This window comes from Erinaceus europaeus, chromosome 8 (genome assembly GCF_950295315.1).
Source record: "Erinaceus europaeus chromosome 8, mEriEur2.1, whole genome shotgun sequence".
NCBI lineage: Eukaryota > Metazoa > Chordata > Mammalia > Eulipotyphla > Erinaceidae > Erinaceus > Erinaceus europaeus.
In genome coordinates, this window is record NC_080169.1 from 64,856,966 (window position 1) to 64,870,823 (window position 13,858).

Sequence of the window (13,858 nt, forward strand, 5' to 3'; positions counted from 1 at the left end):
TTTAGTTTTTTTTTGGATAGAAACATCCAGAAACCGAGAAGGAAAGGGGAGATAGAGAGGAGAGAGACAGAGAGACAACTGCAGCCCTGCTTTACCACTTGTGAAGCTTTCCCCCTGTAGGTGGGAACTGAGGGCTTGAACCCAGGTTCTTGTGCACTGTAACATGTGCACTCAACCAGGTGCGCCACCACCCAGCCCTGTTCTCTGAATTTTTATGGTGCATTTAATATATGCTTTGGCTAAGTATCTAATGCTAAAAGTAATTTTCATTAGAGCAAAAATTGTAGCTGAATATTACTGTTAATCTACAAAATATGAGATACAACAGTAAATCTAAATTATCAAAGATGTATTTTATTTCAATTTCTAAAAAATATAATTACTTTGTAAATTTTGATACAGTAAAGGATAGTCATTTTTCAGTACTATCACCTGTCACAATGACACTAGAATAAGCTTCATTTTCAGTTGACTTTTCTGTGTTAGAAGGTAGATTTTGACTCAGTCACCAGTATAATTCAGTGCTAAAAGAAAATTATTATTAAATTAACAATTTTTTTCTACTAACAGAAGAAGCAAAGTTAATTGTTTTTATTCTATTAGTTACTTAGTCTGAATTTCATTCAACCAGTTGATTAAATTGAAAAACTGTGTTTTGCTAAATTAAGATTTTTTTATATGTACACATGTATAATAGACCATATGTGTTTCATATGTGTGTGTGTGTATATATGTGTGTGTGTGTGTGTGTGTGTGTGTGATTTGTGTATAAATACATTCAGGTCCTATTATGTCTATATATTTCTATAATTGTAGCATGCATTTTGCCCTTCACATAATCACTTAGTAATAACTTATACAAAGGTTTTGCGCAAAACCAAAACAAAGGGTACTCTGACCTGAAACTGTCAAAATAAAACAATGAACTCAGAGACTTATATGTTCACAGTATTACTGGATGACCAGCCTAGTCCAATTTTCTACTATTCATTCTTTGAAAGATAGAGAAAGGGAGAAGAAAGGGATATACAGGGAAGAAAAAAGGTTATATATCACATCACCATTCCACTATCCATTGAGTCCTCTTGGCCCCATCATGGTACTCCCCTGCTATACTAAGGTTTAAGTTCAGGGCCTCATATATGGAAAAGCATGCACACTGGTGAGTGAGTTACCTCTCAGCTCCTGTAATTGAATTTCTGGATTTATTTATTTATTTATTTTTACCAGATCTGGTTTATGGTGGTGTCAGAGATTGTACCTAGAGCCTCAGAGCCTAGACATGAAGGTCTTTTGTGTAACCACTGTGCTGTCTTCCTGGCCCTGTAATTGAATTCTTATTAAGTAAATATAGTTAAATCTTCAGTAGGTCCAGCAAACCAAGTAGTTTTATTGTTGTATGAATTGTTAGTACATCCTGAGACTTGAAGTTACTTATAAAGCACATGCTTTACATGTGTGACAACCTAATTGATCACTAGTGCCAAAAGCAAAAAAAAAAAAAAATTGTTCAAAAGTCCTGTTAGAATTATTTCCTATAAAGTGAGTATTAAGATTTCGTCTGTTCAGGGGCTGGGTGGTGGGGGCATGGGGATAAGTGTACATGTTGCAGTGTATAAAGACCTGGGTTTGAGCTTCCGGTCCCCACCTGCAGGGGTAGAGCTTCACAAGTGGCGAAGCAGTGCTGTAGGTGTCTCTCTGTCTCTCTCCCTTTCTCCCTCTCTATCTTCCCCTTCTTCTCAGTTTCTGGCTGTCTCTATCAATAAATAAATAAAGATAATAAAATAAAGAGATTCTTCTGTTCAAGCAACTATTTTTTAATACAGGCTTTAAAAAATTTCATCTTATCTTTTCAGAATATCTCTTATATGTACACATAAAGTCAATTCTAAATATTTTGTGTACCATGTTTCTTTTCCTCTGGCTAAAGAAATAATACATGTCCTGTGTTTCTTTTATTGTTGCATTATCTTTATTCTTATCACACAGTGCTCATAATACCATGAATTCTTTATCTACTCAGTCTTCCAAAAATGTTGAAGTTAAATCTGAAATGAATAGCAGACTTTGAATTCTAAAGCATATCTGCCTATTAGTATTTTATATTTATTGAATGCTATGATTTTTCAGACAATGTGTTGAGAATTTTATATACATTATCCCCGTGATATTAGCATAACCTTATGAGACTATGTTGTATGAGAAAAAATAGTATTCACCAGGTTAGATAGATTTGCCATAGGTTATTCATAGCACAAAAGAGCAAAGTCAGAAGTGGAAGTGGAGACCAAATAATCTAACTTCAAGTTTATTGAAAACTCTGAAAGTCACTGCATGAAATAAAAATCCATGTTATTACTATTTTATTGCTTTAAATTATTTATATCAGAAATTCTTTCCTCCAAAGGATCTATAACTCATCACAGCCAAATATAAGATGTCCTTTCTGATTTAAAAATTGAGAAGGGCAACCCCTCAATTCTATAACAATATTTGAAAAAAGTTTGATGGTTTGATTTTTGATAAATGAGTCCAAAAAAGACATTAAAATTAGATATTTCTAAATCAATTTTATTCATTTTCAAATCTGACTTTATTTTTTAAATATGTGCAAAAAGGTTTCAAAAATTGTTTCTTCTGTTATCAACAAAGGAATTTTGTAAGCATATCAATTTACCAAATATTTTAAATATGCCTTTCAGTAAAAAGTAGCATGGTGGGAGAGTTGGGCGGCAGCGCAGCGGGTTAAGCGCAGGTGGCCCAAAGCGCAAGGACCGGTGTAGGGATCCTGGTTCAAACCCCCAGCTCCCCACCTGCATGGGGAGTTGCTTCACAGGTGGTGAAGCAGGTCTGCAGGTGTCTATATTCCTCTCCCCCGTCTGTCTTCCCCTCCATTTCTCTCTGTCCTATCCAACAACGACAACAACAACAACAAAATAACTACAACAATAAAACAACAAGGGCAACAAAAGGGAATAAATAGATATATTTTTTTAAAGTAGCATGGTACTAAACTATTTGTTTGAGTATACTTGCCATCCAAACAATTTATTAAAGGCGTAAATATATAATGCCACTCTGATTTTGCAAATTTGACTTCCTTGTTTGCACTTACAATATTAATACTGCGTATATTTAACCCTTTATTTCTTTTAAACAGAGGGAAGATGGGGCAGAATGGCCAAGACCCTGTGAAGCAGCCAGGAGCAGGAGTAGGTCTAGCCGACACTGAAGGTAAATTGAAATTTACAAAACTGAATTTTGGCTGAATCTATAAATATTTGATTTGATTTTCTTTCAAGGTAAATGTAAACTTCTAAATAACACAAAATACTTAGAAATAAGTGATCCTTGACTTTGTTACCTATTAAGTGAGGAAAACATTGTAACTTCATTTTTAAAAATCCAACTTTCTTTGTCCTTTTTTATTATATTTATTTATCTGTTGGACAGAGACAGCCAGAAATTGAGAGGAATGGATAGATAGAAAATGAGAGAGACAGAGAGACATCTGCATCCCTGCTTCATCACTCACAAAACTTTCCCCTACAGGGAATACTGGGGACTTGAACCTGGGTCCTTCCACTTTGTAACATGTGTACTCAACCAGGAGCTCCACTACCAGGCCCCTTTTTGTACTTTTTTAACACTAATACTTTGAGTTACTAAAAACTAATAAATGTAGAATAATCAGAAGAACAACAGAAAAGAAACTCAGAGTACATTTTCAAAAAAAAATTTTCTTGGAATTAAAAAGAGATTAGTTAAAAAAACAGTTAAGAAAAATCAGCACATCTCATTTAAGTCAGTGAAAATTCTTAAATATAGGGAGCTAAGAAGAAACTCAGATGTAAAAATAATTTCATAGAAAAAATTAGTAATTGAACTAATTTCTAAGACGAAAAACTAACTTGAAACTGAATTGCATATGGCAAATGTTGTATAACACAAAAAGAATCTTTTTCTACTTCCTTGAATAGAGTGACTCCTAGGTTTCTGTATACTGGTCTTTCACTTCTCTTGTTAGATTTATTCCTAGATATTTGATTAGTTTTGCTGCTATATTGAATGATACCAACTACTTAATGCTCAGAGAAACCAATCAATAAAGAGGAACTAACAATGATCAGTATTTATACACCTCTCAAGAATTTTAACTAAGCAGTCCATACCTTTCTAAATATTTTTCATGCATTATCTCACTTAAATTTAAAACTGTCTGTGAAGTTACATAATTCTCTATGCTAGTTTAATATCAAAACAAACTAAAATGCAAACACCATACAACATTAAGGACAGTGACTCAGATACAGGAAAATGCCAAATCATGCTATAAAAAACAGTAATTAATGGAATCATGTGGAGATAGTAGTTAGGGAAGTAAATAACAAATCCAGATTCAGATCTCTAATCTAATCTCCTGACCTGCTCTTTCTGTCTTCATAAACTTCTCTGACGAGGGTCAGGTGTAGCATAGCGGGTTAAGCGCATGCGGCATGAAGCATAAGGAGGGGCATAAGGATCCTGGTTCGAGCCCCAGGCTCTCCACCTACAGGGAAGTCGCTAAACAAGCAGTGAAGCAGGTCTGCAGGTGTCTATCTTTCTCTCCCCCTCTCTATCTTCCTCTTCTCTCTCCATTTCTCTCTGTCCTATCCAACAACGACGACATCAACAACAACAGCAATAATAACTACAACAACAATAATACAACAAGGGCAACAAAAGGGGGAAAATACTTATCTGATAAATGCTGAATTTGTGTGATGCCTATAGTCCTCTTTGGACTTTATGTAATGGACATCATTACATCTTTCTGATCCTTCTGATTTTTTTCTTTAAATACATGTAAAGACTTTGCTTCCTTTACCTGTTGCCATAATCCCTAGGGTTCTGTTTGCTACCAATTCTTTTGTCCAGACCCTGTCTTTGCATAAACACATTAATTCTTTAAAATTTTTTTTTTATTTATAAAAAGGAAACACTGACAAAGCCATAGGATAAGAGGGGCACAATGCCACACAATTCGCCTCTCCTGATAGCTTTCCTATTCTTTAACCCTCTGGGAGTATGGACCTAAGGTCATTTTTGGTGTGCAGAAGGTGGAAGGTCTGGATTCTGTAATTGCTTCCCCACTGAACATGGGCATTGACAGGTCAACCTATATTCCCAGCCTGCCTCTCTATTTCCATAGTGGGGTAGGGCTCTTGGGAATCAGGGCTCCAGGACACACTGGTGGGATTGTCTGTCTAGGGAAGTCTGTTTGGCATCGTGGCAGCATCTGGAACCTGGTGGCTGAAAAGAGAGTTCACATATAAAGCCAAACAAGTTGTTGACTAATCATGAACCTAAAGACTTGGATACTGCAGATGAAGAGTGTGTGTGGGGGGGGTGTCTCTGTTTTGTTGATAGCTAATAGGCCTGTTTTAGTTATATTCCAAAGGGCCCATGACTATACTAGGTTTTTGGGCTTTTGTTTGTTTGTTTCCCTGAGCCTGAAACCTGATATGTAGGTGGATCCAAGTTATTGTCTGGGGAGATGATGTCATGACTGAAAAAGAACCAGAAAGCTGGATCAGGGAAGAGAGTAGTTCCCAAATATGGGAAAGGTGTGTAAATATTGTGACTATAAACCCCACTGATTTGATCTGATCTGGGGCCCATATGCTATGTGACCTCTGCATCCCTGTAGATCTAAGCTCACATTCTGTGGTCATAAGTAGGAACGTACCAAGCTGCCCCAACTTCAGGACTCATCTTCCTCAGGTGGAGCATAAAGTATGTTGTCTAGCCTTCCTTCTAGGAGGATGGCATATTCTCTACCATTGTTGATCCAAGTTGAGGGCAAGGTCCTATGGGGGCCTACAGTGGGGTCTATTGAAACACATGAATTCTTATCTAGCTGTTGATTAGTCCCAACCCAACCAACCAAACTCCATAGAAATCAAACTGACACATATGCCAAACACTTCTCCTTTTTCATATTAGAGATAGTGAACGTCAGGTAAATATGTCCATGATAGCTGCTTCCTCCTCTAGCCATTGCTCCTTCAATAGCTGATACAGTTTCTCCATCCACTTTCATCTCCAGTATTTTTATTGCCCCACAACCAGGGGGAGATCCTAGGATTCTCCTTTGTTCAGTACTATGCCTTGCATTCTTTGGTCCATTTGTTCTGTCTTTGTGGTTTGGTACCAGGAATTCTAGGAAGTGTAATTTCACTGTAACACACACACACATACACACACACACACACACACACACACACACACACACACACACACACATACACACACATTGAATAATCTCTTGCAATGAGAATTTATTTTATTTTTATGGTTTTATTGGGGCTTTAATCATTTATAGTATAGCTGTTATCACATGGGTATAATTTTTCATCTCCAGTATTCTTATTGCCGCACAACCAATGCCCTCTTCTTCCTACCTCAACCCCTTTATTCTTTGTCTTGCTGCAAAAGAACAAGTCCAGTCCAGTCCAAGTTTCATCCCGTGATTTCCTTTTATTCCTTGTTTCTTAAGTTTCACCTATAAGTGAGATCATCTGTTATTCATCCTTCTCCTTCTTACTGATCTCATTTAATATGATTATTTCAATATGAGTCCAAGGTGAGACGAAGATGATTTCATTATTTTTAATATAAAACTTAACATAACTAAGTAGTATCTATTGTGTATATATATATATATTTTTTTGATGAACCTTTGGGCATTCTGTGTGATTATAGTAGAGTTTTTGTGCTAGCTGGAGAAAGGACCTTGAGATAGTCACTGTTCTGGTATAATATATCAGGTGTAGTCAGGAAGAATTTAGACTCTACTAAAGATGGATAACTGGAAAATCCAGATGGATTTTAAGAAAAAACGACCATGTGATCAGACTTGGTACTGTCACATATATATTACAAGGAATCACATCTACTGTCAAGAGTCCATTTAAGATACATTCTGGGAGCTGGGTGCTGCCTCAGTGGGATAAGTGTACATGGATGAAAGCACACAGACCGGCATCAGGATCCTGGTTTGAGCTCCAGGCTCCCCACCTGCAGGGGGTTCACTTCACAGGAAGTGAAGCAGGTCTGCAGGTGTCTATCTTTTTCTTCCCCTCTCTGTCTTCCCCTCCTCTCTGGATTTCTCTCTGTCCTAGCCAACAACAACAGCAGCAATAACAACACCAATAATAACAACAACAATGATAAACAACAAGGGCAACAAAAGGGAATTTTTTTTAAATAAAATTTAAAAAATTAAAAAAAAAAGATACATTCTGTAGTCCAGTTAAGGCATGATAAGGATAGGAATGCAGGCAAGGAAGTAGCCTCGGGAGAGAAAAGGGGGAGACAGCTCTAAAAGAAACCCAAGAAGACAAGGACACCTTTGTTCTAAAAATGATTCAAAATCAAAATGCTTGACTAAAATGTCAGAATCAAATAAAATTGCTTTGGGTGGTAGGATCGTAGAGATGGAGCGATGCAATCATGGACACCATACATGATCTGTAGCTAAACGGAGGTGTGATTTAAAAAGAAGAAATTAAAAATATGTTAACAGAGGGGAGTATAAAAAAGTGATAACATAAAGGAAACTGGGGAGATGATAAAAAAATAAATTTATGCCTCACAGAATTTTAAGGAAAGAGACTGGCTGTGCTTTAAAAGGCCATCTGGTACGTACTTCAGAGTACATTTTAAAGATAAATTTATAAAATAGAGTTTGAACGAGGCTGAACACTTAAATTTTGCTCTCTTAACTTTCTCTATTCATGGTCACATTGCTCTGTTGTTCCAAATACAGACTGTCTGATGAATCATATCCTTCCACATACTGATAAGCATGTGAGTTTATGTGCAGAAGGAGAAATATCACTCAGTACAAGTTCAGATGAGGTATTTATTTATTTATTTATTTATTTACTGTCACCAGAGTTATTGCTGGGGGGCTTGATGCCTGCATGATGAAACCATTGCTCCTGGTAACTATCCCCTCCCCTTTTTTAAATTCTCTATTTGGTAGGGCAGAGAGAAATTGAGAGGTGAGGGGAGAGGGAGTCAGAGAGACACCTGGAATATATGCTCCACTACTCCTGAAGCTCCCTCCCTGCAGACAGGGAGCAGGGGTGTAAACCAGGGTCTTTGTACATGGTAATGTGTTACTGCTCTCTAGCGATCTAAGATGTGCTTTTGTTTTGTTTTGTTTTGCTTTGCTTACAAAAGCTCCCCGCCTATATTCTGAATACAGTGAAAAAAGTAGTTAAATATTTATTTTGTGCATATATGATATATTCCAAAAATCAAAAAATTCAGAATGCGGGTCAGCTAAATAGCTCACGTGACTAGTATGCTGCCTGCTGGGAACACTACCTGACCCCCACCACACTGAAAGAAGTTGGTACTAGGATCACTCCCACTATCTCTCTATCCACCTCTTTCTCTATCTAAAAAAGAAAAAAAAAATCAGAATGCTATGACAGAGAAGTACTGAAAGCCAGTTTAGTGAAAATAAATCACAACTTGACATTGGTAAAGACTGAAAGGTTGATGCATGTATATACTTCAGAAAATTCTCAGGATCTACTAAGGGATTTGTTTTTTTTGAAACACATGTAGTGAAATTTGCCAAAATACACCATTTGTAGAGCACTAACTGAATTTTTATTTTGCCACAGTTCACTAATATTTCATTAAAGTTTAGAGGGACCTGTGGAGATAGTAGTGCAACACTGTAAAGCACAGGAAGTCCCAAGTAAATCCCCAACACCACCATAAGCCAAAGCTGAGCAATACCCTGATAATAATAATAATAACAACAATAATAATAATATTTAAAATGTTATTGACTACATGGTTTCAGTCAATAGTAGTCTTAATTACTAAAGTATCTGAGTCCACTTTATTTTGTTCCTATGTTGAGTTAAGTAGGATCATTCTGTTTATCATCAAAGTAGTTTTAATTGATGGGAAAAAGTAGTTTATAATTACTTAAATTGGGGGATGGCCGTGCTGAGCACAAGGTCCCATACAAGGACCTAGGTTAGGATCTTTCTCTCTCCCTTTCTATCTGTCTCTCCCTCCCCTCTCTCTCTTTCTTTTTTTCCCTACCCAATAAAACGGGGTGGGGACTGGCCACCAGGAGCAGTGGATTCATACTGCTGGCAATGTGCCCCAGCATAAGCCTAGAGGCAAAAAAATAATTAATTAATTAAATTATTTCAAGAGGTCAAAACAGGGACCTGTTGTCAACAATTTCTTTTCAAGACAGATCATTTTTTCCTTAGTGTTGGTAGTTTTAATAGTCTGGTAATTTGAATTCATTCCTTTCTGTTAGTGATGAATTGCCTAGTTCAAAATTTTGGTCAAGTTATGCAGCATTGTTTGATTTTGAGACTACTGTGATATTTCTCAATTTACAGCTTGCTCCATTATGGTTAGCAATGAGCTTATCTGAATGAAATTAGTATGAGCTGTTGCTCATTAGTTTGTGGATACTTTAAAATTGCAGAGTATGATATATCTCAGTAGGTGTTTTTCTTGAGATTTTAGAAATAAGATTAATAATTTCAGATTGAAATGTTTTAATTTGATATATTTAACTCTCATAAGCTAAGTTTAATTAATACTAACATTTACATTATGTCTATAAACAAATGTCTACAAACATTTTCATTGGTAAATTTTAATACATATTACAAATAGATTATCCTACTAAACAGTACCTGAAAAATAATAGGAATGGAAGGGATAATGTATTATTTAGAAACCTGACTTTAAAAATTACATTTTTTTTCCTTTTTTTCTTTTTTAATTTATAAAATGGAAACATTGACAAGAATATAGGATAAAAGGGGTACATTTCCACACAATGCTCACCCCCAATATATCCAATCATATATCATATCCAATCCCCCCTTGATAACTTCCCTATTCTTTATCTCTCTGGGATCCAGATCATTGTGGGTGCAGAAGGTGGAACATCTGGCTCCTGTAATTGCTTCCCCTCTGAAAATGGGTGCAAGCGGGTTGAGTTATACTCCCAGCCTGTCTCTCTCTTTCCCTGGTGAGGCAGGGATCTGGAGAGGTGGGGCTCCAAGACACATGGTGGGATCCTCAGCCCAAGGAAGTCGGGTTGCCATCATGGTATCATCTGGAACCAAATTACATCTTTAGTAACTAATGAGCAAATAATTATTTTTCATGTTAAAATATTGCCTACAATTCAATCGAGGTTAAATTGTTGATATGACACATATTAATAAAATACAGGCATATTATGGAACTACATTTCATTAAGTTAACTAAAGAAATACAATTTCAATGTATTGAAAACATTGTATAAAATTTCTAATTTCAGGGGGTCAGGCGGTAGCAGAGAGGGTTAAGCACACGTGGCGCAAAGTGCAAGGACTGGCTGAGGATTCCAGTTACAGCCCCTGCCTCCCTACCTGCAGGGGAGTTGCTTTACAGGCAGTGAAGTAGGTCTTCAGGTGTCTTTCTCTCCTCCTCTCTGTCTTCCCCTCCTCTCTCCATTTCTCTCTGTCCTATCCAACAACAATGACATCAGTAACAACAACAAGTACAACAACAATTAAAAAAAACCTTAAAAAATTCTAATTTTAACATAAAACTTAAACACTTCAAATGCAAATTTATTGATAAGGAAAAAAATTAGTTTGGATATGTTTTGTCTGGTCTGTCTGCTAGAGAACAGATGAGAAGACGATTAGCCCCTCCACACACCACCTCACCTCCATTATCTTCTCCTTCTTTTATTTATTTTGTTTACTTTTACAAGAGCACTTACCAGCTCTGGTTCATTCGCTGGGATTTTGGAGACTTGGGCAAAAGAGTCTCTTTGCATAATCATTGTGCTATCCACCCCCACAAGACTGTTACCCTTTACCTGTAAACTTCTCCTCAATACGATATATCTTGGATTCTGTTTCATTATTCTGCCAGTTGCCATCTCATTTCCACAGCTTAGCAATTGCCAAATCCTTGAAGGTTTTGCCTCTAAGTATTTCTTAAATTTCTTGCCACTTCCTCCCCAAAGATCCAGTTTTAGATTTTCAACACATCTTGAGAACTTTCCATTCTCCTGGTTATTTTAACCTACACTCATCACCTTTAAATTCTTCTTCTTTAACATACAGTACTGTTAATCCTTTTCTAGCATAATAAATCATCTACATATCACCAACTAGTCTTTTATACAACTGCCTTTTTCTACAAGTCAAGTTTGATTGCTGACATGTTCTTTGTCCCACTTTACATATACTCCTGCTTTATAAGTTCTTCCACATTCTCCCAATGCAGATATATCACAGTTGCTTGCAGTTTTCTATAGGTTATGCATTTATTCCTCTCCATACATTGCTTATTTTGTTTTCTTAGTTTAATGAGATCACAGCTGCCCCCAAAATGCCTTATCCTAGAAAACAACTACTCATCCTTTAGTAGTTTGGCCAACTCTTTAGCTTACCTTTTCCAAAGGCTATCTGTGGAACCAATTTACCTGGATATGTTAGGGAAGTTTTTTCTTTGTACCTTCAGTTGTACTTCCTATCATTACACCAAACACTGTATATTATAATGATCTTTTTAAAAGTTCATCCACTCCATTAGATTGTTAGCTGAAATTACTCAAATATGGAGAGATAGAACATTAGAAATATGGAAGAATTTCCTAGCTATATCTTTGAAGTCTCTTTAAAGACAATAAAGAATAGTTGTTTTGGGGAGCTGGCTTGTAGTGCAGGAGGTTAAACGCACCTGGCGCAAAGTGCAAGGACTGGTGTAAGGATCTCGGTTCGAGCCCCTGACTCCCATACTGCAGGGAGGTTGCCTCACAAGCAGTGAAGCAGGTCTGTGGATGTCTATCTTTCTCTCCTCCTCTCTGACTTCCCTGTGGGCTAGAGTGGAGGTGTGTCTTCCCAGGTGCGTACTCTCTGGGCTGGAGAGAACTCGACCAGAGCCAGCCTGGGCTGCTACTCACTCAGCGACGTGAGCGAGATGACTCAGGAACCAAACATGTGGCAAGACAATGCAGTGTCTTTATTGATCAGAGAGCCATGGCTTTTAAAAGACAGACCCAGAAGTGGCAAGTCGGAAACGTAAATAGCTAGGAAAGGGGTGGAGAAAGGCAAAATGGGACTGGAAAGGTAGGAACTTCCTTAGCAATTGTTGCAAGAGTTTTAACTGATAGGATTAATACTACCCTGGAGGCAGGGAAGGTCTTGAGGGTAGAAAGAAGATAGATCAAAAGAATGGAATGGGTGAGGATCTTTCAGGCAAAACAATGATTATGTAGATAGGCCATTGTATCAGGAATGCAGGATGCTTTGTGAGCCCTGCAGAGCTCAACCACATCCTCACAATATCCTGACACCTCCCCCTTTCTTTTTATCTAATGGCCATATCAGGAATGCTACATGGGTGCTTTGTGAGGCAGGGAGTCTGATAAGATGGGGCAAACCTTTGGGGTTACTCCTGTCCCTCCTTGCTCAACCTCTTGGTAGAGAGAGAGACTGACAGGATAGATGCACTCCTCAGGTCAAACCCTGCCAAGCTCAACCACATCCTCACACTTTCCCGACATCTCCCCCTATCTTTTATCTAATGGCCATTTTTAAATGGGTCAATGTCTGTAAAAGACTCCATTTCTGTCAGGGGAATAGCAGTGTAGGGATGAACAAAAACCTTTTGGTTCTCTCCAGCCCAGAGAGTATGCGCCCGGGAAGAGGCACCCCCATGCTAGCCTGGCACTTCCCCTCTTCTCTCAATTTCTCTCTATCTTATCCAACAAACAACAACAGCTATGACAACAATAACAAGTGCAACAACAAGGGTAACAAAATGGGAAAAAATGGCCTCCAAGGGCAGTGGACTGTAGTGCAGGCACCAAGCCCCAACAATAAGTCTGGAGGCAAAAGAAAAGAATAGTTATTTTCTTAAGCTAAAAGTAAATACAAAAGAAAAAAATGGTACTGATGAAACAAATTAATTGCATAAAAAAAATTACAAAGCCATCTGTAAAATGGCTAGTTCTGGGGTAAGCATATATTAGTTGGTAGGAGATCTGTCAAATTTCCTATTTGTCAGACACTGCATTCAGCAAAGGAAAAGATAGTGACTGCCCCATTAGATGTCAGGACTAATAAAAGCTGAGACATTGCCAACCTATGGATTTCAAGTGTTTCAATTGACCTGCTAGGCCAATTGACTACTCTTAACAAATAAGCCCAAAGTGAGATAATAAACAGCCTAGTAGGTCCACTGAAACACTTGAAATCCATAATGTGTTCAGTACTACTCAGATGGTGTTTATAAATTCATTTAGAAGTTAGCTGAAGAGGATGGGCAGTGGTGCACCCAGTAAAGCACACTATGTGTCGTGCTCAAGGATCTGTGTTCAGGCCCCTGCCCCTCATCTGCAGTGGAGGAAGCTTCTCACTTCATAAAGCAGTGCATCAGGTGTCTCTCTTTCTCTTTCCCTCTTTTTCTCTTTGCCCCTCAAATTCTCTTTGTCCTATTAGTTAAGAAAAAAAAAAAATTGGAACCTGGTCACCATCTATCCACTCCTGTGAGCAGGCAGAGATTGTTCCAAAGTTAACTGTTAGTTTCATTGTTAGAAACTGTCCTTTTCAGCTTTGTCTTAGAAAGAGATTTCTTATATAACAAAATACAGAGAGACTGTGCAGACTTGTCCTACTTTTGCACAACCCTTCAGTCATATTAGGCCAGAATGCTTGATTTATTGCATATAGCATCTCATTCAGTTTGGGTATATTTCACATAATGGTCTTAATGAAAGCTTACAGAATTCTTCTGCCTTGGGGAAAAAACTTAA

General features: G+C 37.5%; 1 protein-coding gene across 1 annotated transcript in view; it reads left to right on the forward strand.

Moving 5' to 3' along the window:
* Window positions 1-13,858, forward strand: part of PCLO (piccolo presynaptic cytomatrix protein) — a 187,410-nt gene that overhangs the window by 160,469 nt on the left and 13,083 nt on the right. Inside the window, exon 11 of the mRNA XM_060195658.1 lies at window positions 3,161-3,234. Coding sequence (XP_060051641.1) covers window positions 3,161-3,234 — 74 coding nt within the window. The remainder of the gene's footprint in view (window positions 1-3,160; window positions 3,235-13,858) is intronic.